Source organism: Aplidium turbinatum, chromosome 11 (assembly GCF_918807975.1).
Source record: "Aplidium turbinatum chromosome 11, kaAplTurb1.1, whole genome shotgun sequence".
NCBI classification, from domain to species: domain Eukaryota; kingdom Metazoa; phylum Chordata; class Ascidiacea; order Aplousobranchia; family Polyclinidae; genus Aplidium; species Aplidium turbinatum.
In genome coordinates, this window is record NC_137482.1 from 316,866 (window position 1) to 344,700 (window position 27,835).

The window sequence follows — 27,835 nt, forward strand, 5'->3', positions numbered from 1 at the left end:
ACAATTTGTCGAGATGAAGATTATACTCAGCATTTTCTCGGTGGTCTCTATGGCGATCTCGGCTCAAGGTTTGTAGCAAAGCCAGAAGATTGACCGTTGTCTGAGATGCATTGTTGCAAAACAATAGACTGCACAAAGGCTATTATGTCGCATGAACGATTGGTTTTAAACTACCATCTCGTCATGAAGGCAAACATCACATCAGCATGTTGAACTGATCAACTTATTAGTTCCTGCATTCAACATCTATGAATGTTAAAGTGACGTAGATGAACGTATCATGTTACTGGATGGTATACTGGTAGTGAGAGCTTCTGCCGGGAAGCAAGATACCAAGGAAGCGAAATTGGATTCTTTGCCACCCCGCCACTGGCACTTCATAATCTGGACCCGATTTTATTAAATCAAATTTTTCATTGAAAAGTTTCACCTGCAACATCTTAGAAATTTTCAAACATTTTTCCAGGTTTGAGCTGCTGGGTGTGCGACAACGCGAAAAGCAACGATGACTGCATCGCGAAGGGGCGGCTACAGAGGTGTCAGTCCAATGAGGTGAGTTACGCTGATGATGTCGTCGAACTACGTCATAGCGAAGAGCCTGTAATGTCACAACAGAGTTTTAAAGTTTTGGTTAAAGGCTTACTTTGTCATAAATTATATTTTAAAACATCTGAATTAACAACCATTGTTAAAGGCAAAATGATCGTTTTCGACGCTAATTGTGTAGCAACAATGCTGAGAATTGACTTCTTACAAGGATTTAACAATCAAAGAATTTGTTGTTTGTGAAAATAATAAAAAGTTTCTACCCACAGGCAAGCAATATAGCAAACAACATGATTTGACACGAAACATAAATTTATGCCACCTAAGAGATGCTGTTAGCTGCAAGATGTCGATGCTGTATTATCACGTCACCAGTCACCAATGACATGCTTCATGAAACCGTGGACAAACGGAAACAACAAATATGTTTCTGCAACCTAAAAATGAGGAAACATGGCGTCGGTATTTAGATGACTTGTCATTGAAGGAAATAATGAAACTCACGATCTCATATGACGTCACAAAGATAACCTATGACATCTATGTTAAGTAAAAAAAAACTCAGATCATAGCGACTCTACACAAGCCTTGCCAACGTGTAGACTTATGATAATGACTTGAGACTGTTGTAACTGCAACCCTATTCTCATGCACTATGCCTCACTGAATCACAAATCCCTGCCAAGCTCCTGCTTTCACTTCATAAGACGACAAAGCTTTTCCCTACTACCAGTGTTGCCAGATGCTCTGCGGATTTCTAGCACATGCAAAATTTACTTCAATATTTGTACGGTAACTATGGCACGAAATCAGCCTAAATGTGCACGAAGGCAAATTTATTAACTGCCCAGAGACTAGCAACTCAAAGTAGCGATTCTGACTGCTACCATGCGTAGCTGATCAGCCTCCAAATAAATGTGAAGATTGCACGTTGGCATGGCCGTGCGTATAGGTCTGCATGGCTTAGATTGAACAACGACCAAGACATTGCTTTGTCCACACATTTAACAAAGCTTAGTCATTTGTATCATGAGTGATGATACAAAGAAAAGCAGCACTTCTCATCGCGATGTCATCGCTTTTCTTAATTCGCGTTTGATTGACATGTTACCAGAGAGCCTGCCAAAATCAAGTGAGGCGCGGGAGCTATGGGACCCTCATATGGAAGCAATGTAAGCAAGCACGCGCCTGCGACAACAACTTCATACAGGTGAGCCAACTGTCACTGCAAATCTAAATGATTGTTATGCTGACTTTCGCTTTCTCTTTACTTACTAGGACGCGACTATATTAATATATTCTTGCCATGTTTATTATTCATGTCAGGTGATGGCTTGCAAAGTTGCCATAGCAACCTGCCCCGTACCAATAAACTTCCACATTGATAACTTTTCCATTTTATTTTAACATTCGATGAAGGTTCATCTTTGCTTTGTGCCACCGTGGAAACTATGGCAACCTTTATCCCTCGCAGCCATCAGCACCAGATAAATGCTTATGGTGTTCTAGCGTCGCCGGTGCATAATTCGCGCTAACTTTAGTTGTACAGTATTAATAAGATTATGTGGTTGTGTGACGTCACAATGCCTTTGCAGAACCCAAGAGCTGCATGGGTGCCGAGCCAGTGCAACACTCGCACCCCCAGTTCGGTGTGCCGATGCTGTTGTAACTTCGATGAGTGCAACAAGGGGTCGCTCGAATGCGAAGAGAGGCGTAAGTTGAACAAATACGTAACGTCAATGACGACTCGACTATTCAATAAAGATGTATATAACGCTTGTGTTGCACAATAATACTTTTTGATCGTCATCATACACGTCATAGTTGAGATTATCACACAAAAGCCTCATTTGATGATGAATTTCGTCCGAATGCGGATGTGTCAGAAGTGCCGCCAAACTATCGGCACCTTTGTCTGTGAGCTATTTTCCTTCGGTTTCCACATTAAATTTTTGTCATTTAAACACACAGCTCCCATTGAGCCCCGGACAAGGAACCAACCCTTGACCTGCTTTCAAATGAAAGTGCCAAGGAACGGAAGAATGCAATGTTATCTGAGAGGGGTGCCTAGCCCCCGCGTTGGAAGGGTGGACTTTGGGACGGAATGTTTCTTCTCTTGCAACAACGGTAAGATAGAGGAATGAAAAGCATTTGGCTCAAAAAGGTTAACAAATAAATTTGTACCTAAACCACATGTAGACACTGCGTAGTTGTATCAGGCCATTGTCTAGTTCGGTACATTTCATATTATCTGCTACTTCTTCAAGCGCTGAAACTTCGATATATTTCAAAAAAACTTTGAAGAACGCAATTTTTAAAGGTGGTTACATGTTTATGAAACAAACGCTGAAATATTATGTGGTGACAATTGCTCGCAGGCTACATGTTGACTGGAGCAAGTCAAAGCATGTGCGATCGAGATCCATTGAGGGAGCTGGCCAGGTTTAACCAACCTCAACCGATGTGTAGATGTGAGTACTACGTTATGACTTCACAATAAAGTTTATTCTTGACGTAAATCTAAAACTCAAAATGAGTTAAATATTTTCTAAATCCAACAACGTATCTGGTAAATTTTTGATTGAATTACATCATCAGCGCATCTACCTTTTCGTTACAGCGACTAAATGCTTCCCTCGTCAGATAAAGCCGCAGAACGGCACGATGAGGTGCACGGGGAGGATTTTTGGGGACGTTTGTTCGTTTCAGTGCGACGACGGGTTCACTCTGGTAGGCAGCGCCTCTATCAGCTGCTGTGAGTGCCCTTTTGTGGTTATAAATTTTTTTTTTTAAATTACTTACTTAAGAGAGCACCTGGAAAGCTTCAGGAGTTTGGTTTGGGTTATTAACTAAGATAATGATCGATGCTTTGCGCGTTAAATCGTCATCTTGTTCAAGCAAAGGCAGTAATTAATGGAAGCCAATCAAATCTATTTGAGTCAAAATATATTGACGATACTGGCCAAAGCATCTTGTTCAATAAAGATACCGGATATTTAAGATGACCTGGTTGACTTCGTCACGTATGGATTGTTCTGAGACGCCTAGGGTGGGTACCGACGCTGCCTCGCCTTACATATCACCCTTCGGACGCTTCTGTCACATTGGTTTTGTTCGATACGTCACAGGAGGTTGAACAATAAGTTGGTTAAGAAATAAACGCAAATATTTTTATAATAAGATGGTCACAGCGGTAAACCATAATCTCTTCGTGGGAAAATTGTAACATAAGATTCCCGAATCCGTTCGTTTGTATGTAATGACCGAAAGAGAAACACTCCTTTGAAACGTCTATTCAAATTTGTATTTCTGTAAAATTAGCCACCTGGCTGTCGAAATGGGAATGCAACACCGTACACCGCTAAAACTTGTCACTACGATACAAACTAATTAGATAAAGACGGAATTTTTGTCCAGCTAGCAAGCACTAAGCCAACAGTTAAATGTGCGACTAACTCTCAATCAACCATTTCATGAATGACCAGAATAGATAGCAATATCTCAAACTCACGTACGCAGTACTGTGACGCAATAATGAAAAGCAATTATAAAGTCATTCAAACAGGTGTTCAAAGAGACTGATGCAATATTTCATGTTTAAACAGGTTTGACACAAGTCTTACGAACAATGGTGCAATTTTGGCTCATTTTTAGGAAAAATTCCATGACGTAAGATTCAGTAGACCTGAACGGTTTTATATGACGTTTGATTAGGTAAATAATTGTCGGGAACATAGCGGCCCCTAGTTATGACAGTCTGACATGGCATAACTAAAAAAGAATTGACGACAATTGTGAGCCAATGAATAAAAACACACGATACACAAATTGTTTGAATCACTCACGTTTAAGTTAATACGCAAATACAAAGGGCATGCAAAGAATGAACAACAATAAGAATAACACACGACGATACATGAAATTGGTACCATAGGTACACGCTAAAATGACGCTATATACAATGGTTGCGATAATAACCGACTGTTCTGGGCTCAGACAAGTGTCGGCCACCGCAGACAAAACCAGGCTCAAACCCTAACACTTAGGTGTTCTTTACGGGGGCGAGGCACGAAATATCCCTCAACACGTAGTCTACTTTCACTTTCCCCGTACTCTCATCATAGTTGCAGACGGCAACTTTAGCTCTACGAACCACAGGCTTCCCTTTCCTAATTTGTGGGACCACCTCATGCACCCTCCCAAGTTGATACTTCCCACGTTTACCAATGTCTTGGAGAGAACCCACCACTACAAGTTGACCAGGCTCCAAATTCTCGGCCATTTTTAACCATTTTTTCCGGCCCTGAAGACCTGGCAAGTAAAAATCTATCCATTTGCTCCAAAACTGCTTAGAAAGTGACAAATTGAACCGATAATCCCTTCTTAGTTGGTCACGATCATGTGGTTGCCCAACAGCACAGTATGGGTCTAACTATGGGGTCAAAAGTGAGGCAGGGGTGATGACAGTAAAATCCCTAGGGTCGTCACTCAAAGGTACTAAAGGGCGTTCGTTCACGATCCGAACGGCACTGCCTGTGTACGTAAGCAGTTCAATAAAATTGGGTTTACGTATTGAAGAGTCCAAAATGTGAAAAAAGTACTTGGTCATATCGGCCACGAAACCAAATCTACTCAGCCGAAATCTAGCCAAGAGATCTGCCAGAGGGTTTAACAAATCAGGAAACGAAAACATTACATCATTAACACAAGTTCCTCGAAATTCAGATTGTTTTAAAGCTTTCTTCCTTAAAGCAGCAGCTCTATCTGATGCCAACACAAAATTGTTAGGTAAATCAACATCTTCCTTCAACGGTACAGGTATCTCAAATCGACCATCTTTCAACTCAATATTCGGTTCAACAAGTTCTCTAGCCAAAATATCATTGCGAGACAATTCACAGGCTTCATTTTGCAAGGTCAAATCCTGAATGACTTTATTCAGGTCTGCTATTTCCATATCACGAGACTCAATTTTACGCTGAAAGCTAGAGATGACATCCGACTCTGAAGACGTTTGCACTCTGCACACGTTAGCAACGCTTTCATCTAAGGGTGACTTACCACCACAAGCCAACCAACCGAGAGGAGTGAGCAAAGCATGTGGTTCACTACGATTCTCACCAACACGCTCTTCTTTAGCACACATCAAATAAGCGTTGTCGTTGCCAATCAGTACATCTACAGTACTACAATCATTCAAATGAAACATATTCACGTCATGAAAATGACGGAAACCACTTAAATCCTGTTTATGCGGTAAAGTTTTAACATCGTCAGCCCAAGCTGGGTTAACCACCGAGGTTATATCACAAAACAGTTCATCTGTCTCTAACGACTGGATGTTGAGTTTGACAAGGTCAGCACAAGTAGTGACGCTTTATCGTATGGTTTAAGACCAAGTTCGCACACCAAATCACTCGAAACAAACGTCAACTACGAACCAGGATCATGCTGACAATACACCAACTTCGATTTGCCAGTCATTGGATTCAAAACACGAGCAGCAGTAACGCGGTTAAAAGCTGCTTTAACATTTCCAATCTTAACATTACGCACAGGAACTCTGGCTTCAGCATCATCTTTGCCAATCGAATTCAGAGAATCACGTGACGTCACATAAAAATCATGCAGAAGAAAATAGTGTTTCCTATCATTGTTAGGCCCACACTGACGACAGTTGTTTGTATGATTACAGTCCCTAACCATATGCTGGCGCAAACAATTCAAGCATTTGCCAGCTTTTACAATGACATCTCTCCGATCTTTAGGTGTCAAGCGCAAAAAATCTTTACAATTAGACAAAAAATGATATTCAACTTGACCACGTGACGAACAATAAAAACATGCCGGTATGTCACTACGTCTGGCCACACCACCGCGCGGTGCGCCAACAGCAGTCGAATACTGCAAACTCCCTGAAATCACATTATCATGGGGTTTTACCGACGTCTGCCTAACCCAGGGGTTCTTAACCGGGGGTAAATTTACCCCCTGGGGGTAAATTTCACCCACTGAGGGGGTAAATTCACTGAATCATAAACTAAGGCATTAAATTAACTTCATTTTTTTCAGTTATTAAAAAACTGGTAGTGTTGCACTCGATTTTGATTCAAATTTATGCTTAATGTAAGTTTTCGTCTCTTTTATCTCCACGGAAGTAGACTACCAGTTTCATTTCAGTAGCGTATGTGTGCTACATTTTCACTGTACACAACCTAATTAGGACTTCGACCACAAAGAAGAAATTTGAGCTAGTAAGGCAAGAATTAGTCTTCAGCTAGACGAGTCAACTGACTTGTCGAACTGTGCATATTTGTTGGTTTACTGTCGATATGTGCATGCTGGTGAGTTGAAAAAGGAATTCTTGATGTGCGAAAGTTTAGAGACGACTACCAAAGCGGTTATGGTTCTGGAAAAAATAGATAATTTCTTTCAACAAAATAATATATCCTGGAATTATGTGGGTTCACTTTGCACAGACTGTGTCCCTTATATGCTCGGTGCTAAGTCTGGCTTTACAACTCTGGTGAAAAAACGCGCACCTAACATCATTTCTACTCACTGTGCCCTTCATCGACATGCACTGGCAAGTAAAACCCTTCCAGAATATTTTAAAGCAGTATTGAAATTGAAGCATATGGTTAAATGTGTGAATTTTATCAGGGCATGTGCTCTTAATCATCGTCTTTTCAAAGTGGCTTGTGATCAGATGGGATCAGAACACTCTGTTCTCCTTTATCACACCGAAGTTTGCCGGCTCTCTGGGGGTCTTGTTTTGTCTGGAGTTTTCGAACTAGCCTACAGGTGAAATCGAGATTTTTCTTCGAGAACGCAAATCCCCGTTGAGTAAGCACTTTGGCGACAACAAATTTATTGGTACATTGGCTTACTTGACAGACATTGTTTTAAGTTTGAACCAGTTCAATATGCAAATGCAAGGAAAAAGCGATAGCCTACCATTATAGATGTACATGATAAAATTCAGGGCTTTCAGACAAAATTATATCTGTGGAGTAGAAGAGTTCAAAAAGGAATTTATGCAAATTCTCCAACATTTGATGATTGGAAAGTCAGTAGAAGTCGCAACGAGATTACTGACCTCGAAATCTGGACACGAACATCACAAGGGGCCAACAAAACGGTGGGGGTAAATTTTAATTTTTTCATTCGGCAAGGGGTAAACGAGACAAAAAAGGTTAAGAACCCCTGGCCTAACCGGACATGAAGGCAATTTTCCTTTGCCAAACTTTTTAAAATGCTGCGACTCACCAGAATCGCCCATTAGCATAATGCTAAAATCAGTCGACTTGCGCGTTTCCTCCCGTAGCCTACTACAAATTCAAACAAACTCTGAAAAGTAGGCTCATCAGTGCCACCATACTGATCACCTAAAAAGTCAAGATAACGCTGCTTATAGCGTCAAACGGGAGTCGCTTAGCCAAATCCAAAACAAAACGTCCTTCCAATTTGTCACGCTGACCATAAGCTTGCGCGTAAAGCAGACACTGCGACAATTCATCTTTAAACTCTTTCAAATCACTGGAAAAGATCGAATTCAATTTGCTACCATAGCGATACTTTCTAATTTCCGGTTCGGCGAAAAGACCTCCACGAACTCCAAAACGCTGGGACAAGCGAGCTAACGACATTTCTATCGTGTCTTCCTCTGACAAGCCAGGGGTGTCAGAAACCAAATTAGCAATCGTTTGCGCAGCTGTTCTAACACAAGCTGCTTGCAACAAAGTCAAATGAGTTCCTTTAAAGGGCGAAGCTGCCATTAAGGCCGTAATACGATTTTTAAAGAAGATAAATGGCATATTATTACCATCGTAACCAATCAAGGCCGTCATATCAAAAAACGTCCTACTATTTTGGTATTCAAAAAAGCAATCCTGCTGTTGAGAACTCGATTTAGCGGGAGAAGACAAGCTATATCCCTTAAGGGGCTGAGGGGGCTCATTCACATGCACAGCCCGATCACGCTCCTTACACAAGTTAAAATCAGGAGACGCGATACGCCTCTCACAACCACCCAAATTACGTGTAGCTGGGCGATCAAAAACTAGCGTCGCAGAAAACTGTGAAGGGGGCAAAGCATTACTGCTAATCGCGGCCCCGTGACCTGTACGCTCTGGGGGAGGAGTTCGGCTAAAATTCGCTGGCTTTGGATCCTTCGGAAAATCCTTAGCTGCGGCCCCGAGACCTCCCGAAACAGCTTGAAAAGATGTGGATTGTACTGGTCCACTTACAGATTGAACAGGCGTTTGGAAAAGGTTATGTAAATTAAACTGCGATTGATGCTCACTTCTGGAATGGCTAGAAGAGCCCTTCTTAGAACTACGCCGGGAGCCCACCTCTGATCGATATTCAGCCAAAGCGACCTCTTTACGTTGTTCAGCCCTCAACTGTGCGTCTTTGAGTGCGAACTCAGCAGCTCTCGCGGCAGCCTCAGCTCGTATGGCCTCAGCAGCTCTCGCTTCGGCCTCAACTCGTATGGTCTCAGCTCTCGTGGCGGCCTCAGCAGCTCTCGCTTCGGCCTCAGCTTGTATCTGAAGCTCCTCTCGTCTTAGCTGCAGGTTAATTTGTGCAACTATCCGTGACGAGCTCTCAGACATCCTAGTGCTTACATTTGAGGTGCTATCCTCAGGATGTATGTCAGCATCCAACCTATCTGAGAACTCACTTTCTTTTTGTTCGAAGTTATTTTTTAACGAGTTAAATTCAGGATCTACCCTATCACGAAGTTCTGCCAAGATTGCAGAGTTAAAAATTTTACTCAAAAGAGCATGGAAATGCCGTAAATCCTTTTCCAAAGTAGAAAACTTAGATCTAAAAATTAACAGTTCCTGCTTATCACTCAAAGAACCTAGGGCTACAGAAAGTTCCCCAATTTGAGTCAAAATATCCCTTCTAAGATGCCGGGCCTCTCGAACTGACTTAGCCTCATTGTTACTGGGTCCCTCCCCAGAATGGCCTGCCCGACCGCAAAGAACATCATCAGGCTTAAACTGTCGAGTCTACGGGGGTCGAGTCCTTGTCGCCACCGAGGGTAGACATATTAAATGTAGGGGCTAAATTTAACAATTAAAAAAATTAAGTTACACAAACACACAAAATTAAGTTATAAAAAACTTAACTGCAAAGACCGTAAAAAATACAAAAAAGAATTTAAATGCACAATACCGTAGATGTAAGGGTATATGAATGAAGTCCAAAAGTTCCACAAAACTTGCTTGGATTCGTTCACTTGCATCTTCAAGCACAGATCGATTGTCTTTAATCTTTTTTCTTCAAATGAATGTCAATGTTGTTTTTTCTTCAGAATCAACAAAGAAACGCCTTTAATTTTTAACTTGAAGTTCTTCAGTACCAACTGAGAAGAAAAGTCTTTAATTTTCTTTTGCTTCTGTAGACTACCAACCAACAAGATCTTCTTTTATTATTTCTGTTTTGCCTGTGCTTCCGTACAAACACTAGCCAGATAATCGTCTTTTATTTTTTATGTGCTTCAAGTGCTTCTTGGCCTACCAGCTAACAAGCCACGTCTTTATTATTTATGGTCACAGCGGTAAACCATAATCTCTTCGTGGGAAAATTGTAACATAAGATTCCCGAATCCGTTCGTCTGTATGTAATGACCGAAAAAGAAACACTCCTTTGAAACGTCTATTCAAATTTGTATTTCTGTAAAATTAGCCACCTGGCTGTCGAAATGGGAATGCAACACCGTACACCGCTAAAACTTGTCACTACGATACAAACTAATTAGATAAAGACGGAATTTTTGTCCAGCTAGCAAGCACTAAGCCAACAGTTAAATGTGCGACTAACTCTCAATCAACCATTTCATGAATGACCAGAATAGATAGCAATATCTCAAACTCACGTACGCAGTACTGTGACGCAATAATGAAAGACAATTATGAAGTCATTCAAACAGGTGTTCAAAGAGGCTGATGCAATATTTCATCAGTCTAGGAACAATGAGCCAAGATTGCATCATTTTTTAGGAAAAATTCCATGACGTGATACGATAAGATTCAATAGACCATATCGGTTTTTATATATGACGTTTGATTTGTTGAACAATTGTCTGGAACATAAGAACAAACCTGATTCTCCATGGGAGGCGATCTTAAAACCTGGGTTCTAGACCACAACTGAGCAATCCTTCAAATGTTTGTTTATCTTCCGCTACAATAACAATAACTGGGTTAGGGCAGTTAAGTTTCTGGCAGATACAAATGTACCCTCAACTTTGAAAGGGATCTCGGGTGCGAGATTGTTTGATCACATTGGTCGAAGAAAGCGTTAAGTTGATTGTTATCCTGAAAATGTCTGAAAACTATTCGGTAATTCAAAAAACAATCGGAGAATACGTCTAATTGTCAGAAACAAACGTATTTGTAACATCATAGTACATCTTGTCTTTATTAAAACAGTGCCATTCCAACGGTGGTCGAACAACGCTCCGACATGCACAAGAGTCCTCTGCATACCCCCCCAAGCCAGCCCCGCTAATGGGTTGGTCACGTGCAGCAACACAAACGAACGCGGCAGCGAATGCAGGTAAGGTTGCAAAGTGACGTCATAGAGCGCTTGAGTGTGACAAGGAGAAATGAATTTATCGAAACGAAATGTTGTTTACTTGCAAATTTGCAACCTGTCCGATAGTTGCAACAAACTCCGATACCTCAGTTGGTTAGGGAACGTTCAAATATTACGTAACGCTTTTTTTCCGAATTTTTGACCCCCCCTCCCCCATGTAACGCCAACGTAACGCTTTTTTCAATCCCCCCCTCCTCCATGTAACGCAGCACAAAAAACTACCATTCCGTACTCGAAAGCGTTACGTAACGTTTTGCTTGAAGCCCCTCCCCCCCGATGTGACGCTAACGTAACGCTTTGCATAACCCCCCCCTCCCCCTCGAAGGCGTTACGTAATATTTGAACGTTCCCTTAGCGCTTGACTTCTGGAACGAAGAAGCTTCAAAATCAAGCGGCGCTGGTTCGACTCTCGGGATTTACGCTTGAGCAATGCATTCAAAGGAATTGCTCTCCGTTCGGCGGCACCTAATGGATGGAATAATTCTCCGGTAACAACACTTCAACAATGGGAAACTTCACTCTGTCAATCTCGGTAACCGGCCCTGCGTCAAGCGCCTCTACAAGTATACGAAACTACCAGGAATAACCTATCAAGGCTTTGTCAGTCCGAGGATAAAGAATCAAAACCAAACAACCAAGGTATAGAAAGTTCCACTTTTGTCGGAACGGAAAAGTTTCCACTGGAAACAACTTGAGCTGATGAAGATTGTTGTCCAATTTCTAACAAAAGTTTAACGAAATTGTTCTTGGTCCTTCATAGCGAATATTTTCATCACCAGGTTCGAATGTTTTTCGGGGTATACATTATTGGGAATTCCCCTTTCTACCTGCGTTGAAAGCCCCAGAAGCCCAGTCCCAAAAGTTTGGGAATGGTCTTCACTTCCTCCAACCTGCCGGAGCCGGAGTAAGTTGAGACTTTTCCAACCATGTATTGATTTCCTATTCACCAAAATGTGGACAAACTAACGATTCACGAGTTTTCGCAGCCGATTCAAGATTATTGACTTTAGAATCTACCCCTTTGATTATTGCGGATCCGCGGTTGTTATAAGCAACAAAGAATAATTGAAACACAAACGCTGAAAACAAGAAGATCCCTTTGTATTTCAAACAGGGTAAAGAAAATTTCAAAGAAAGATTTAAGCTATTCTCTTTGATAAATATCATGATTAATTTAATCAATCCTTTAATTTGACAAACTGATGTTGACACATAAATACGTTACAGAAATATTTTGCCCTCACCAAATTCCGCCCTCCAACGGCGCTGTAAATTGCGGTGATCTCACCATTGGGAGTACTTGCCTGTTCTCATGCGACAACGGATTCTCACTGGTTAGTGAATCACAATCTATGTGCGTTGATGATGGGAATGGGTACAGTGTAGGGGAATGGTCTAACCCCCCTCCCATATGCCGAGGTAAGCCGACAACGCTTGAAAGATGCCTTTATGACGACATGTTGCTTTGTCTTACGCCATAATCACAAGACTAAAGGACTTTTCTCTAACGTATTCATAATGTCCAGTTTCACTGTTGCATTGGTAAGCTTTGTGATGTTCTCTTGGAATACGAGATACGGGGCATTCCAATGCAAGCCATTCAATGATGTGGTTTGCAGGTTTGCATCTTGGATCATTGTATTCTGGTGGCTGTGATGAAAGTTGAGAAAGGTTCGTTGGGTGCTCGACCAATTCGGGGTGAAATGGGTTATTTATTGTTCTAGAAGTTCTGACACCCTTTCGTAATATTTATCAACGTTGGGGCAGTTTTGTAGAAGGGGGGGATCAAGTCTGGTCGTGATGTTTCTGGAATTCGGTTTATTTAAAGAAAAGTCTTGAGGAACTTTTCAGTTTTCAACTTGTTTCACTTTCAGAAATATTTTGCCCTCCGCTACTTCCGCCCACCAACGGCGCTGGAAATTGCGAAGGTGTCACCGTTGGGAGCAGATGTCAGTTCTCATGCGACAACGGATTCTCGCTGGTTGGTGAATCACAACCTACGTGCGTTGATAGTGGGAAGGGGGGCGTTGTAGGGGAATGGTCCACACCCCCTCCCATATGTCAAGGTAAGCCGACAACGCCTCTATGACGACATGTTGTTGTTTCATTTGACGCTAAACACATAAGTTGACACAAGTCAAATCGGTTTTCATTGACGTCATTATTGCATTAGTGGGTTGTGTGATATCCTCCTTGGAAGTGGGTAACTGGGCATTCCAATCCAATCCGAGCAACGGACTGGTTTGAGACTTGAACATTCGGACAGTTTGAAAGAGTTCTCATCTTCCGTCGATGATTGTTGTCTTTCATTTCAGCCTGTTTTCCTTTTAGACCACTTGCGATGGATCATAGTTTGGTGGCCGCTGTACTGAAACGTAGGAGAGGTTTTGTTGGTACCAGAGATTAAATGGACCAGACAACATCTTTGTCTGGTACACATTATCACTAGATCTGGTGGGGGTTTGGGCGTGACTTCTGGAACGAAGAAGCTTCAAGATCAAGCGGTGCTGGTTCGATTCTCGATGTGTGTGCCTGAGCAACGCATTATAAGGACTGCTCTCCATTCAGCGGCACTTAATGAATGAAATAATTCTTTATGACGACATGTTGCTTTGTCTTACGACATAATCACAAAACCAAAAGAGTTTTCTCTAACGTATTCATAGTGTCCAGTTTCACTGTTGCATTGGTAAGCTTTGTGATGTTCTCTTGGAATACGAGATACGGGGCATTCCAATGCAAGCCATTCAATGATGTGGTTCGCAGGTTTGCATCTTGGATTATTGTATTCTGGTGGCTGTGATGAAAGTTGAGAAACGTTCATTGGGTGCTCGATCTATTCGGGGTGAAATGAGTTATTTATTGTTCTAAAAGTTCTAACACCCTTTCGTAATATTCATCAAACTGGGGCAGTTTTGTGGAAGGGACAGACCAGGTCTAGTCGTAATGTTTCTGAAATTCGGTTTATTTAAAGAAAAGTCTTGAGGAACTTTTCAGTTTTTAACTTGTTTCACTTTCAGAAATATTTTGCCCTCCGCTACTTCCGCCCTCCAACGGCGCTGTAAATTGCGAAGGTGCCACCGTTGGGAGCAGATGTCAGTTCTCATGCGACAACGGATTCTCACTGGTTGGTGAATCACAATCTACGTGCGTTGATAGTGGGAATGGGGGCTATTTTAGGGAATGGTCTAACATGCCCCCTCCTTCATGCCAAAGTAAGCCGAAAACATGGCACAGCTAGCACAAACATTCTGGGGGGAAATGAGCATTATAGCAGATAGGAATGACGACGGTCTAGACCCCGATACACCCAAAAGGGGTTTCTCGCAGAAAATTAAAAGTAGCCTACACATTCTGAGATTATTTTCAGTTTAAATAAATAGTAAAACTCTGTCAAATAATGTTGTAACAGAGGGTGAAATGTTTATTCCAGTTACATAAAATCAAAACAGCAGTAAGAATAAACAGACTGGACTTGGTCTATAATCGCTGGTTCAACGGTAGGCTAGCTTACTCATCTAATGGTTATATTAGATCTGAGGTGTGCGTCGCAACTTGCGTAGTAACAAACATTCGACATTACATTTGGCTACTGGTAGGCTAAGCAAAACGGTAAACAACAAAATTGCATATCACTGCCTCTGAGTCTGACTCCAGTTAGCAGCAAAAGTGTTACATGATTAAATATCGCGCATAAACTTGATCAAAAAAATATCTCTTTGCGATTTGCAGCAGTTGATGCAGGTGATTCAAACAGTTTGGTAGAATTGCCATTCTCCATGGCTGTTTGTCGTCTTTCAACCTGTTTTGCTTTTCGACGATTTGCATTGGATCATAGTGTTGTATGGTGCTTGTATGAAAACGCAGGTTTTGTTGAGACCCGCCAATGGCCGTTATTTGTTTTTCCACAAGGTCTGCTTATCTGTTGTAATATTTCAAGGGGTGGGGAAACTCTAGTCCTGATGTTTCTGGAATTTGGTTCATATGATGCGTCACTGAAAAGTTTTCAGTTTTCAACTTGTTTCACTTTCAGAAATACTTTGCCCTCCGCTACTTCCGCCCACTGACGGCTTTGTAGAATGCGGTGATCTCACCGTTGGGAGTACTTGCCAGTTCTCATGCGACTTAGTATTCTCACTGGTTGGTGTATCACATCCTACGTGCGTTGATAGTGGGAAGGGGGGCGTTGTAGGGGAATGGAATACACCCCCTCCCATATGTCAAGGTAAGCCGACAACGCCTCTATGACGACATGTTGTTTTATTTGACGCTAAACACATAAGTTGACACAAGTCAAATCGGTTTTCATTGACGTCATTATTGCATTAGTGGGTTGTGTGATATCCTCCTTGGAAGTGGGTAACTGGGCATTCCAATCCAATCCGAGCAACGGACTGGTTTGAGACTTGAACATTCGGACAGTTTGAAAGAGTTCTCATCTTCCGTCGATGATTGTTGTCTTTCATTTCAGCCTGTTTTCCTTTTAGACCACTTGCGATGGATCATAGTTTGGTGGCCGCTGTACTGAAACGTAGGAGAGGTTTTGTTGGTACCAGAGATTAAATGGACCAGACAACATCTTTGTCTGGTACACATTATCACTAGATCTGGTGGGGGTTTGGGCGTGACTTCTGGAACGAAGAAGCTTCAAGATCAAGCGGCGCTGTTTCGATTCTCGATGTGTGTGCCTGAGCAACGCATTATAAGGACTGCTCTCCATTCAGCGGCACCTAATGAATGAAATAATTCTCTGGCAACAACACTTCAACAATCGGAAACTTCACTCTGTCAATCTCGGTGACCAGGCCTGCGTCAGTAATTCAAAGCCTCTACAAGTATGCGGAACTGCCAGGATTAAGCTCTGCAAAAAGATTTCCTAGTCAGAAAATAAAGATTCAATCAATCCACAAGTTCCGCTTATCTGTTGCAAAATTCATCGAGGTTGGAGAAGTTTTGTGGAAGGAGTAGATGAAGTCTAGTTGTAATATTTCTAGGAGGGGGGGGGCAACTCTAGTCGTGATGTTTCTGGAATTCGGTTCATTTGATGCGTCACTGGGAAGTTTTCAGTTTGTGATCAACTTGTTTCACTTTCAGAAATACTTTGTCCTCCGCAAATTGCGCCCTCCAACGGCGATGTAAATTGCGGTGATCTCACCGTTGGGAGTACTTGCCTGTTCTCATGCTACTTAGGATTCTCACTGGTTGGTGAATCACTACCTACGTGCGTTGATGATGGGAATGGGGACGTTGTAGGGGAATGGACTACACCCCCTCCCATATGTCAAGGTAAGCCGACAACGCCTGAGAAATGCCTCTATGACGACATGTGGTTGTTTTGTTTGACGCTTAACACATTTTACCATCATTTTCTGGCCTACAGTAGTCCACTGCTAAGCGAAAGCCCTCCCCATTTCTTTCGAATTCAGTCGATCGTGTTTCTTTGTATACCAGTTTGTTGTTCCATATTCTTTGTCAATCTCTTCTCTCCATCTCATTTTTGGCTTTCATCGTTTGCGTTTGTTTTCCCAGGGTGTCCAAGTTATTAATTTGTTAGTCCATCTGTTGTTCTGATGTCTTGCTATATGACCTGCCCATGACCATTCTATTTTTTTATTGTTACTAGGATTGTTTATTGCTGTTTGCATTGATCTTAGTATAAAAGTTAACTTTTTTTGTAAGGTTCCAAGTTTCCACGCCCTATGCAACAATTAGAAGAATGCATTGGTTGTAGACTTGTTTTTTGTTAGAAAAAGGCAATTTTTGTTTAAATATTGAACTTGCTCTGCTGAAAGCTTTCCAACCAAGTGATATTTTTCTGGTTATTTCATTTTCTTTGCTGGAGTTACTGTAATGGTAATTTTTGACCAAGGTAAATGTATTGCAACTCTTTCGATGGTAATTCGATCAAGTGTAATGTTACTAAACACATTACTGATCACAAATCCAAAGCGTTTTCATTAGACGTGTCAATTGAATTAGTGGGTAGTGTGATGTCTAATGTGGGCTCTTGGGCACATAGCCTACAAGATGATCCGATGGCGGCTCGTGGTTAGTTTTAATGGATAGGCTGCAATATGCTGCAAAAATGTTTTACATTCACCAACTTCACGAGAGAAAGCTGCAGACTTGCAGCCTGTTAGGACGAGCAGCCACTGAGATGATCAATGGTTTGGTTTGCATCTTGGATTATTGTATTCTGGTTGTTGTGATGAAAGTTGAGAAAAGTTCATTGGGTGCTCGATCTATCTAGAGTGAAATGGGTCATTTATTGTTCTAGCTAGAAGATATAGTCAGTGGTATGAAGCAATCAAATGCAACTGACGAGGAAACTCATAAATGAAAGTTGGTTTAGCACAGTGGTTCTTAACCTTTTTTTCCCCAGCGCCCCTTTTCAGAGATTTCCATAGTCTGGCGCCCACCATAATATAAGGGCTGTAGCCTACTAATGACATTTTCTTCCAAGACTATAAGGCTAGCCTACAGCCAGTAGTAATTAGTTATTAGTTAGTAAGAAAAAACTAGTTTAAGCCGATGTTAGTTTTAATACTAAAAAATCAGCACAGATGTGCCTTAAGGCTCTTAACTTAAAAGTCTTAAGGCACATCTCTGCTGATTTTTTAGTAGTTAGTAAGAGTTACACTAATAACCATTATTGACTGACTATTATTATGACCAGTCCTTATGGTTTGCTTGCACTGCCTGCCCGCTGTCCCTGCCAAAAGCTGACCACAAAATGCCATTTACTTACTACAAGGAAAGGGAAACAATGCCCATTATCAACAACAAAGGCCATGCACAACACCATCCGACGTCCACGCTTGTCGGATGGTGTTGTGCATTGTGCTGTATAGGCCAACATAGAATGCTCTGAGAGAGAATCACTACTTCCCTTGTTAACCACAATCTCTATACTGTATATAGCTCCTCATCCTCGGTGGATTCTCGTACCCCCAGCAGAACTACTAAAGCAAGTTTGCAGTGAGGAAAATATCGTTACACCTTCTGAATGTAGCGCCCCCTATAACGCCCCCTGAATATTTCCCCCCTCTAAAAGTTAACAGCGCCCACTAGGGGGCGGTAGCGCCCAGGTTAAGAACCACTGGTTTAGCACAACCTGGGTTTGCGAAGAGCCCAATGTTTTGAATTTTATGGGAAAATAAACAATGATAAAAACCCACTTGGAAAAATCAATGAGAGAATCAGAAGAGGGGTCTTCTTTGTACAAAATCCTGATGTCGCGTATTCGGTGTAGGGGGATCCCCATTCCGATAGAAAGATTTAAGCTATTCTCTTTGATAAATATCATGATTAATTTAATCAATCTTTTAATTTGACAAACTGATGTTGACACATAAACACGTTACAGAAATATTTTGCCCTCACCAAATTCCGCCCTCCAACGGCGCTGTAAATTGCGGTGATCTCACCATTGGGAGTACTTGCCTGTTCTCATGCGACAACGGATTCTCACTGGTTAGTGAATCACAATCTATGTGCGTTGATGATGGGAATGGGGACAGTGTAGGGGAATGGTCTAACCCCCCTCCCATATGCCGAGGTAAGCCGACAACGCTTGAAAGATGCCTTTATGACGACATGTTGCTTTGTCTTACGCCATAATCACAAGACTAAAGGACTTTTCTCTAACGTATTCATAGTGTCCAGTTTCACTGTTGCATTGGTAAGCTTTGTGATGTTCTCTTGGATTACGAGATACGGGGCATTCCAATGCAAGCCATTCAATGATGTGGTTCACAGGTTTGCATCTTGGATCATTGTATTCTGGTGGCTGTGATGAAAGTTGAGAAAGGTTCGTTGGGTGCTCGACCAATTCGGGGTGAAATGGGTTATTTATTGTTCTAGAAGTTCTGACACCCTTTCGTAATATTTATCAACGTTGGGGCAGTTTTGTAGAAGGGGGGGATCAAGTCTGGTCGTGATGTTTCTGGAATTCGGTTTATTTAAAGAAAAGTCTTTAGGAACTTTTCAGCTTTCAACTTGTTTCACTTTCAGAAATATTTTGCCCTCCGCTACTTCCGCCCACCAACGGCGCTGGAAATTGCGAAGGTGCCACCGTTGGAAGCAGATGTCAGTTCTCATGCGACAACGGATTCTCGCTGGTTGGTGAATCACAACCTACGTGCGTTGATAGTGGGAAGGGGGGCGTTGTAGGGGAATGGTCCACACCCCCTCCCATATGTCAAGGTAAGCCGACAACGCCTCTATGACGACATGTTGTTGTTTCATTTGACGCTAAACACATAAGTTGACACAAGTCAAATCGGTTTTCATTGACGTCATTATTGCATTAGTGGGTTGTGTGATATCCTCCTTGGAAGTGGGTAACTGGGCATTCCAATCCAATCCGAGCAACGGACTGGTTTGAGACTTGAACATTCGGACAGTTTGAAAGAGTTCTCATCTTCCGTCGATGATTGTTGTCTTTCATTTCAGCCTGTTTTCCTTTTAGACCACTTGCGATGGATCATAGTTTGGTGGCCGCTGTACTGAAACGTAGGAGAGGTTTTGTTGGTACCAGAGATTAAATGGACCAGATAACATCTTTGTCTGGTACACATTATCACTAGATCTGGTGGGGGTTTGGGCGTGACTTCTGGAACGAAGAAGCTTCAAGATCAAGCGGCGCTGGTTCGATTCTCGATGTGTGTGCCTGAGCAACGCATTATAAGGACTGCTCTCCATTCAACGGCACCTAATGAATGAAATAATTCTCAGGCAACAACACTTCAACAATCGGAAACTTCACTCTGTCAATCTCGGCGACCGGGCTTGTGTCAGTGATTCATAGCCTCTACAAGTATGCGAAACTACCAGGAATAAGCTCTGCAAGAAGATTTCCTAGTCAGAAAATAAAGATTCAATCAATCCACAAGTTCTGCTTATCTGTTGCAAAATTCATCGAGGTTGGAGAAGTTTTGTGGAAGGGGTAGATGAAGTCTAGTTGTAATATTTCAAGAAGGGGGGGGGGCAACTCCAGTCGTGATGTTTCTGGAATTCGGTTCATTTGATGCGTCACTGGGAAGTTTTCAGTTTGTGATCAACTTGTTTCACTTTCAGAAATACTTTGCCCTCAGCAAATTGCGCCCTCCAACGGCGATGTAAATTGCGGTGATCTCACCGTTGGGAGTATTTGCCTGTTCTCATGCGACTTAGGATTCTCGCTGGTTGGTGAATCACAACCTACGTGCGTTGATGATGGGAATGGGGACAGTGTAGGGGAATGGTCTACCCCCCCTCCCATATGCCAAGGTAAGCCGACAACGCTTGATAGATGCCTTTATGACGACATGTTGCTTTGTCTTACGCCATAATCACAAGACTAAAAGACTTTTCTCTAACGTATTCATAGTGTCCAGTTTCACTGTTGCATTGGTAGGCTTTGTGATGTTCCCTTGGAATAAGAGATACGGGGCATTGCATTCCAATGCAAGCCATTCAATGATGTGGTTCGCAGGTTTGCATCTTGGATCATTGTATTCTGGTGGCTGTGATGAAAGTTGAGAAAGGTTCGTTGGGTGCTCGACCAATTCGGGTTGAAATGGGTTATTTATTGTTCTAGAAGTTATGACACCCTTTCGTAATATTTATCAACGTTGGGGCAGTTTTGTACAAGGGGGGGATCAAGTCTGGTCGTGATGTTTCTGGAATTCGGTTTATTTAAAGAAAAGTCTTGAGGAACTTTTCAGTTTTCAACCTGTTTCACTTTCAGAAATATTTTGCCCTCCGCTACTTCCGCCCTCCAACGGCGCTGTAAATTGCGAAGATGCCACCGTTGGGAGTACTTGCCAGTTCTCATGCGACAACGGATTCTCGCTGGTTGGTGAATCACAACCTACGTGCGTTGATGATGGGAATGGAAACGTTGCAGGGAAATGGTCCACACCCCCTCCCATATGCCGAGGTAAGCCGAAAACAGGGCACACCTAGCACAAACATTCTGGGGGAAAATGAGCATTATAGCAGATATGAATGACGACGGTCTAGACCCCGATACACCCAAAAGGGGTTTCTCGCAGAAAATTAAAAATACACATTCTGAGATTATTTTCAGTTTAAATAAATAGTAAAACTTGGTCAAATAATGTTGTAACAGAGGGTGAAATGTTTATTTCAGTTACATAAAATCAAAACAGCAGTATGAATTAACAGACTGGACTTGGTCTATAATCGCTGGTTCAACCGTAGGCTAGCTTACTTATCTAATGTTTATATTAGATCTGAGGTGTGCGCCGTAACTTACGCAGCCTACAAACAAACATTCGACATTACATTTGGCTACTGGTAAGCAAAACAGTAAACAACAAAATTGCATATCACTGCCTCTGAGTCTGACTCCAGTTAGCAGCAAAAGTGTTACACGATTAAATATCGCGCATAAATTTGATCAAGGAAATATCTCTTTGCGGTTTGCAGCAGAATGATGCAGGTGATTCAAACAGTTTGGTAGAATTGCCATTCTCCATGGCTGTTTGTCGTCTTTAAACCTGTTTTGCTTTGCGACGATTTGCATTGGATCAGAGTGTTGTGGCAGCTGTATGAAAACGTGGGTTTTGTTGAGACCCCCCATTAAATGGCCGTTATTTGTTTTTCTACAAGGTCTGCTTATCTGTTGTAATATTTCAAATGGTGGGGAAACTCTAGTCATGATGTTTCTGGAATTTGGTTCATATGATGCGTCACTGAAAAGTTTTCACTTTTCAACTTGTTTCACTTTCAGAAATACTTTGCCCTCAGCAAATTGCGCCCTCCAACGGCGATGTAAATTGCGGTGATCTCACCGTTGGGAGTACTTGCCTGTTCTCATGCGACTTAGGATTCTCGCTGGTTGGTGAATCACTACCTACGTGCGTTGATGATGGGAATGGGGACGTTGTAGGGGAATGGACTACACCCCCTCCCATATGTCAAGGTAAGCCGACAACGCCTGATAAATGCCTCTATGACGACATGTTGTTGTTTTGTTTGACGCTTAACACATTTTACCATCATTTTCTGGCCTACAGTAGTCCACTGCTAAGCGAAGGCCCTCCCCATTTCTTTCGAATTCAGTCGATCGTGTTTCTTTGTATACCAGTTTGTTGTTCCATATTCTTTGTCAATCTCGTCTCTCCATCTCATTTTTGGCTTTCATCGTTTGCGTTTGTTTTCCCAGGGTGTCCAAGTTATTAATTTGTTAGTCCATCTGTTGTTCTGATGTCTTGCTATATGACCTGCCCATGACCATTCTATTTTTTTATTGTTACTAGGGTTGTTTATTGCTGTTTGCATTGATCTTAGTATAAAAGTTAACTTTTTTTTGTAAGGTTCCAAGTTTCCACGCCCTTTGCAACAATTAGAAGAAAGCATTGGTGGTAGACTTGTTTTTTGTTAGAAAGAGGCAATTTTTGTTTAAATATTGAACTTGCTCTTCTAAAAGCTTTCCAACCAAGTGATATTTTTCTGGTTATTTCATTTTCTTTGCTGGAGTTACTGTAATTGTAATTTTTGACCAAGGTAAATGTATTGCAACTCTTTCGATGGTAATTCGATCAAGTGTAATGTTACTAAACACATTACTGATCACAAATCCAAAGCGTTTTCATTAAACGTGTCAATTGAATTAGTGGGTAGTGTGATGTCTAATGTGGGCTCTTGGGCACATAGCCTACAAGATGATCCGGTGGCGGCTCGTGGTTAGTTTTAATGGATAGGCTGCAATATGCTGCAAAAATGTTTTACATTCACCAACTTCACGAGAGAAAGCTGCAGACTTGCAGCCTGTTAGGACGAGCAGCCACTGAGATGATCAATGGTTTGGTTTGTATCTTGGATTATTGTATTCTGGTTGTTGTGATGAAAGTTGAGAAAAGTTCATTGGGTGCTCGATCGATCTATCTAGGGTGAAATGGATTATTTATTGTTCTAAAAGTACTGACACCCTTTCGTAATATTTATCAACGTTGGGGCAGTTTTGTAGAAGGGGGGGATCAAGTCTGGTCGTGATGTTCCCGGAATTCGGTTTATTTGATGCGTCACTGAAAATTTTTTAGTTTGTGATCAATTTGTTTCACTTTCAGAAATTCTTTGTCCTTTACAAATTGCGCCCTTCAACGGCGCTGTAAGTTGCGAGGGTGTCACCGTTGGGAGCAGATGTCAGTTCTCTTGCGACGACGGATTCTCACTGGTTGGTGAATCACAATCAACGTGCGTTGATGATGGGAATGGGAACGTTGTTGGGGAATGGACCAACATGCCCCCTCCCTCATGCCAAGGTAAGCCAAAAACAGTGCGCAGCCAGCACAAACATTCTGGGAGAAAATGAGCATGGTAGACGCCTGGTATAACAACGCCTGGTAGACGCCTCTATGACGACATATTGTTGTTTTTATGATGCTCAATGCATGTTTGATTGCAAGGGAAAAAGATTTTCACTTTTTTAATTCTTGATGTTATTGTTCTGCTGTATGATATCGTTGCGTTTGGTCGTGCTTTTCCGGCAGCCGTGATGAAACCTGGAAAAGTTTTGTTGAGCTTTCGGTTTATTCGGGATTAGGTGAGTTATTTATTGTCTCCACAAGCTTTGCCGCTCTGTTGTAATATTCATCAACGCTGGGGCAGTTTTGTGGAAGATCAAGTCTGGTCGTGATGTTTCTGGTACTTGGTTTATTTGATGCGTCACTTTGAAGTTTCCGCTGCTCTGCAACGGAGAATTATAAAGACGGAAGTGTATGGTGGAGGTTGAATGACCCCCTGATGGTTCCTGTCGGTTTTAGGATAAGATTATTTCTTGTTTGTAGCTCACCAACAACATTCCTGAACTGTTTTTGTGTGTCAGTGTTGGGTTCAATGTAACAAGACACTTTGGGTTGTATCTATGTGGGGTAGGTCATCCATGACTTCTATGTTTAGTTGTAGTTTTGTGGTGTCAGCAAACAGGTTTTGTGGTGTCAGAAGTGCGTGGTGTCAGCAAACAGGCACGAGTTATAAGCTTGCAAAGATGATGCAGCTATCTATGGAATCCTAAATTGTTGACGTGGCGTTGGTGGAAGTAACAGCATTGTTATCAACAATACGACGTCGCGCTTACCATGGCCATCAATCTGTTGTGTTTTTTTCTTGATGTTAGATGAAATAAAAGTTATTCTCACAAAGTTATAACCTTTTTCATCAGATGATTACTGACAGGAAAGTTTTCCTAAACTATTCCACATGCATGTCATATCTTCCACTCCTGTTGCAAGATGATTCGCATCTGTCACGAAAAGTAGAAATAAAACGTGAAATGTTAAAAATTCACGACAAACTGATTTAAATTTTAGAAATACTTTGCCCTGCGCTACTTCCGCCCACTGACGGCTTTGTAGAATGCGGTGATCTCACCATTGGGAGTACTTGCCAGTTCTCATGCGACATTGGATTCTCACTGGTTGGTGAATCACAACCTACATGCTTTGATGATGGGAATGGAGACAGTGTAGGGGAATGGTCCACACCCCCTCCCATATGTCAAGGTAAGCCGAAAACGCTTGATAGATGCCTTTATGACGGCATACCGCTGTTTGATATGATGCTTAATGCAAATTAATTTGATTGCAAGGCTGAAATATCTTCGTTCCGCATAATTGACGTAACAATGAGCGAGCTTTGTAGCGATGACGAACTTTGTTTGTTCGTCTGCTCATGTGCGATTGGAACAACACGATTGGATTGTGACAGTAATTTGCTTTGTGACGGAAATAATCAAAGCATTCCTTCGATACCAATCAATGTTGTATGACAGAAAACACGTGCGAAAAACTTGGACCAATCAATAACGGGGAAATCGGCTGCACCAATGAAGAGTTTGTTCTATCCACTTGTAATGTGGAATGCAACGAAGAGAATGGATTCACCATCTACCCTCCCACAAGTAACGAACTAATTTGCCTTCCTAACGGATCCTGGGACAGGCCGACTCCTTGCTGCTCCAGTAAGTTTCCAACTCAGCCACTTTTGTTCAAAAACATGTTTTGCCTCATTTTTAATATCAAATCAAACAGAGAGTTTGCTTTAGGAGTCAATGCTGAAGAAGGCAAATAGATTTCTCACTGAAACGTTGAGTAGGCTACAGCGCAATGCCACGAACTCCATCGTGTGTTGGGCGAAGCTACTGACCTCGAGCATAAGCATGGCATGGGTCAACAAAAATGCAAGCATTCTCATCAACACTATGAATAGACCCGCGCCAATTGTTGTCATAAAATTAATTCCTTGACGCTTCCCAGGATCGTGCCCGCCATACGCGCTCATGGATCTCGTTCTAGTAATGGACTCATCGTCATCAATCGGCAACGACAGTTGGGACACGATGACCACTTTCATCAGAAACATTATCGAGTGAGAGCCACAAAGCTTTACTTTTGTTTCTTAAGCTTATGCCTCAAATTAAGTCAAAGAAACTAAACAATAAAAATATTCATGCGCGCGGAGGCGGATTAGCCAACCGGGAATTCGGGAACCTTCCCGGTTGAATTTGTATAATTTATTTTTGTATGAGCTACAAAATTATGTTTGACAAAAGTGGGCCGCTTTTGTTTTGAAATGCCTGGGCCAGTTCAGTTTGGTTATCCGACTTTGCTTGCGCGTATGGATCTGCACAAATAAATATCTTTTTAAGCAAAAGTGCCGCAATTTTGATGCAAGAATATAAATGGAACATAATTATGATTATTGTAATAACATAGCAACATACTGATAGCTCATCTCACAACCCAACAATTGTTCATTGATGTTTTAAAACCTATGATGCTTACCCATCTTCTCCCGTTTATTGGGGGACAAACACATCGCATACGAGTGTGGGTGGTACGACGCTTTTCATTGCGGACACATTTGTGATGTAATAGAATACGTTTATTTACTGGCATGTTCATGTTGCAGTTCCTTCGAGATCTCGTCCGACTATTCAAGAATTGCGGTGATTCGCTACAATCGACACGTAGATGTCGACAACCAGATACGCTTGTCTGACTTTCCAGACGATAAACCAGGACTGCTCGCCGAGTTTGACACAATCCCGTATGATGGGGCTGGTATGTGACGTCACTATAGTCGGAAGAGGTTACATCGATTAACAAGCAGGCGAAACCAAACATTGTTTTACGTTAAAGTTACGTTGCTCATTCAATTCGTTCACGTTTGCTTGAAACTGTTTGCGACAGAAAAAACCCAAAATGGAAAATATGCAAACAAGTGAATAAAAAAATAGCAGTAACATCTCAAGTACATGTAGCTCCACACAAAGTGAAAATTACATGCCTTTTGATTCTTTTTCATTTGTTTAAAAATAATGTCTAAAAAGACATTATTAAAAGTAACTAGGTCACTGTCTGTTTTTCAACAACCACCACCATCGCAACCGCTCCTGGATTTGTAGAGATGCAACCGCTGTCATATAAAGCAGCTCAAGAAGAATGGCTCCAGCGCGGCTAGTGCAAATCAACAATAACATTTCCTTGACTTTGTATTCTTCCGCATTCCAGGAACGCGAACCGGGAATGCAATCCGCTACGTGTCCAACGTCATCCTGACGGAGGAAAACGGCGACCGCCCTAACGTCAGGAATGTTGTCCTGACCATCACTGACGGCCAGGCCCAGGATGGAGGGGTCTTGAGAACTTCTGCTAGAGCACTTAGGAGAAGTGGAGCTTTGGTGAGTAAACTTTAATTGTGAAGAGATTTCTAACCTCTACTTGCCTTGAGAGAGAAGGTTGGACAATCGGGGATTAAGAGGGTGAAATTCTTTAAGGCGTGAGTAAAATGCCTTCTATAACATAAGACACCAGTGAACGGAATACGATTTTAAAAAATAAAGGGAAGCACTGTATTGGGTTGGGGAATAAGATTTTTGTGGAAATACTAAAAGTCCAAGTAAACAACCGCGGTTATGGGTCCGAAACTCAAGTTAGTAAACTTAACTATTGTCGATTCACAGACGTATGCCGTTGGGATCGGAACGAATCTTGATCCCCAGCAGATGCTAGACCTTGCTGGATCTCAGGAGAATCTTCTAGTAGCTGAAGAAGGATTCTCAGGATTGAACGACATGCTCTCTCTCAGGATTAGCAACGAGATCTGTGAGAGTCGATGCGAAGACAATGATCGCGAATTAACTGGAAGAGCCCCAGTGGAGGAGGAGAGACCCCCCAGAAAATAAAAGTATTAGATTTCGTGCGTGTCACTGTCAGATTCACAAGCATCCACTTGTTCAATGTCGTCAATTAGGAATCCACAGATGAGCTCTGGAAGTGTTTGAGACTAAAATTTCACATAAAGAAAATCAAAGAACTACCCTCTGGAAATAATTCTAAGAAACTGACTTCAACAAATTCAATGTTCGTGGGCATTCCATGGAAAACCTTCCAAGCAAACATGGAAAACCTTCCAAGCAAACATGGAAAACCTTCCCAGCAAACATGGAAAACCTTCCAAGCAAACATGGAAAACCTTCCAAGCATAGGCGTAGCCAGGGGGGGGGGCGAAAGGGGCCATAGCCCCCCCCCCCCCAAATTTTCCAAGTTTGGATTCCGAAGTTGAGCCCTTTGTTAAAAATGTAATAAAATTTGTAGAAATTTATAACGTTTTCCAAGACATCTGGCTATTAAGTTAACACTCCCCAAGACTTGTTTTAGACACACAGAAA

The 27,835-nt window shown here is 42.0% G+C and overlaps 1 protein-coding gene across 1 annotated transcript; it reads left to right on the forward strand.

The window, feature by feature from the left end:
- On the forward strand, positions 1–27,573 carry LOC145779651 (sushi, von Willebrand factor type A, EGF and pentraxin domain-containing protein 1-like). Its single transcript, XM_082591289.1, has 25 exons — positions 1–68; positions 467–552; positions 1,661–1,756; positions 2,142–2,325; positions 2,518–2,673; positions 2,925–3,017; positions 10,989–11,115; positions 11,934–12,058; positions 12,382–12,573; positions 13,029–13,220; positions 14,175–14,369; positions 15,188–15,379; positions 16,249–16,440; positions 18,521–18,712; positions 19,168–19,359; positions 20,233–20,424; positions 20,885–21,076; positions 21,893–22,084; positions 23,232–23,426; positions 24,474–24,665; positions 24,935–25,123; positions 25,419–25,530; positions 26,074–26,225; positions 26,676–26,845; positions 27,128–27,573. Exons 1-25 carry the CDS (start codon positions 50–52, stop codon positions 27,347–27,349), a joined length of 4,041 nt encoding a protein of 1,346 aa, XP_082447415.1. The 5' UTR covers positions 1–49; the 3' UTR covers positions 27,350–27,573.
- The last annotated feature ends 262 nt before the right edge of the window (positions 27,574–27,835 follow it).

Excerpts from the sequence above, each read along its gene's own strand:
- LOC145779651 (XM_082591289.1), top strand. Across the intron at positions 3,018-10,988 it reads ACCTCAACCGATGTGTAGAT|TGCCATTCCAACGGTGGTCG; the intron begins GTGAGTACTACG and ends TTATTAAAACAG. Across the intron at positions 20,425-20,884 it reads CCCCCCTCCCATATGCCAAG|AAATATTTTGCCCTCCGCTA; the intron begins GTAAGCCGACAA and ends TTTCACTTTCAG.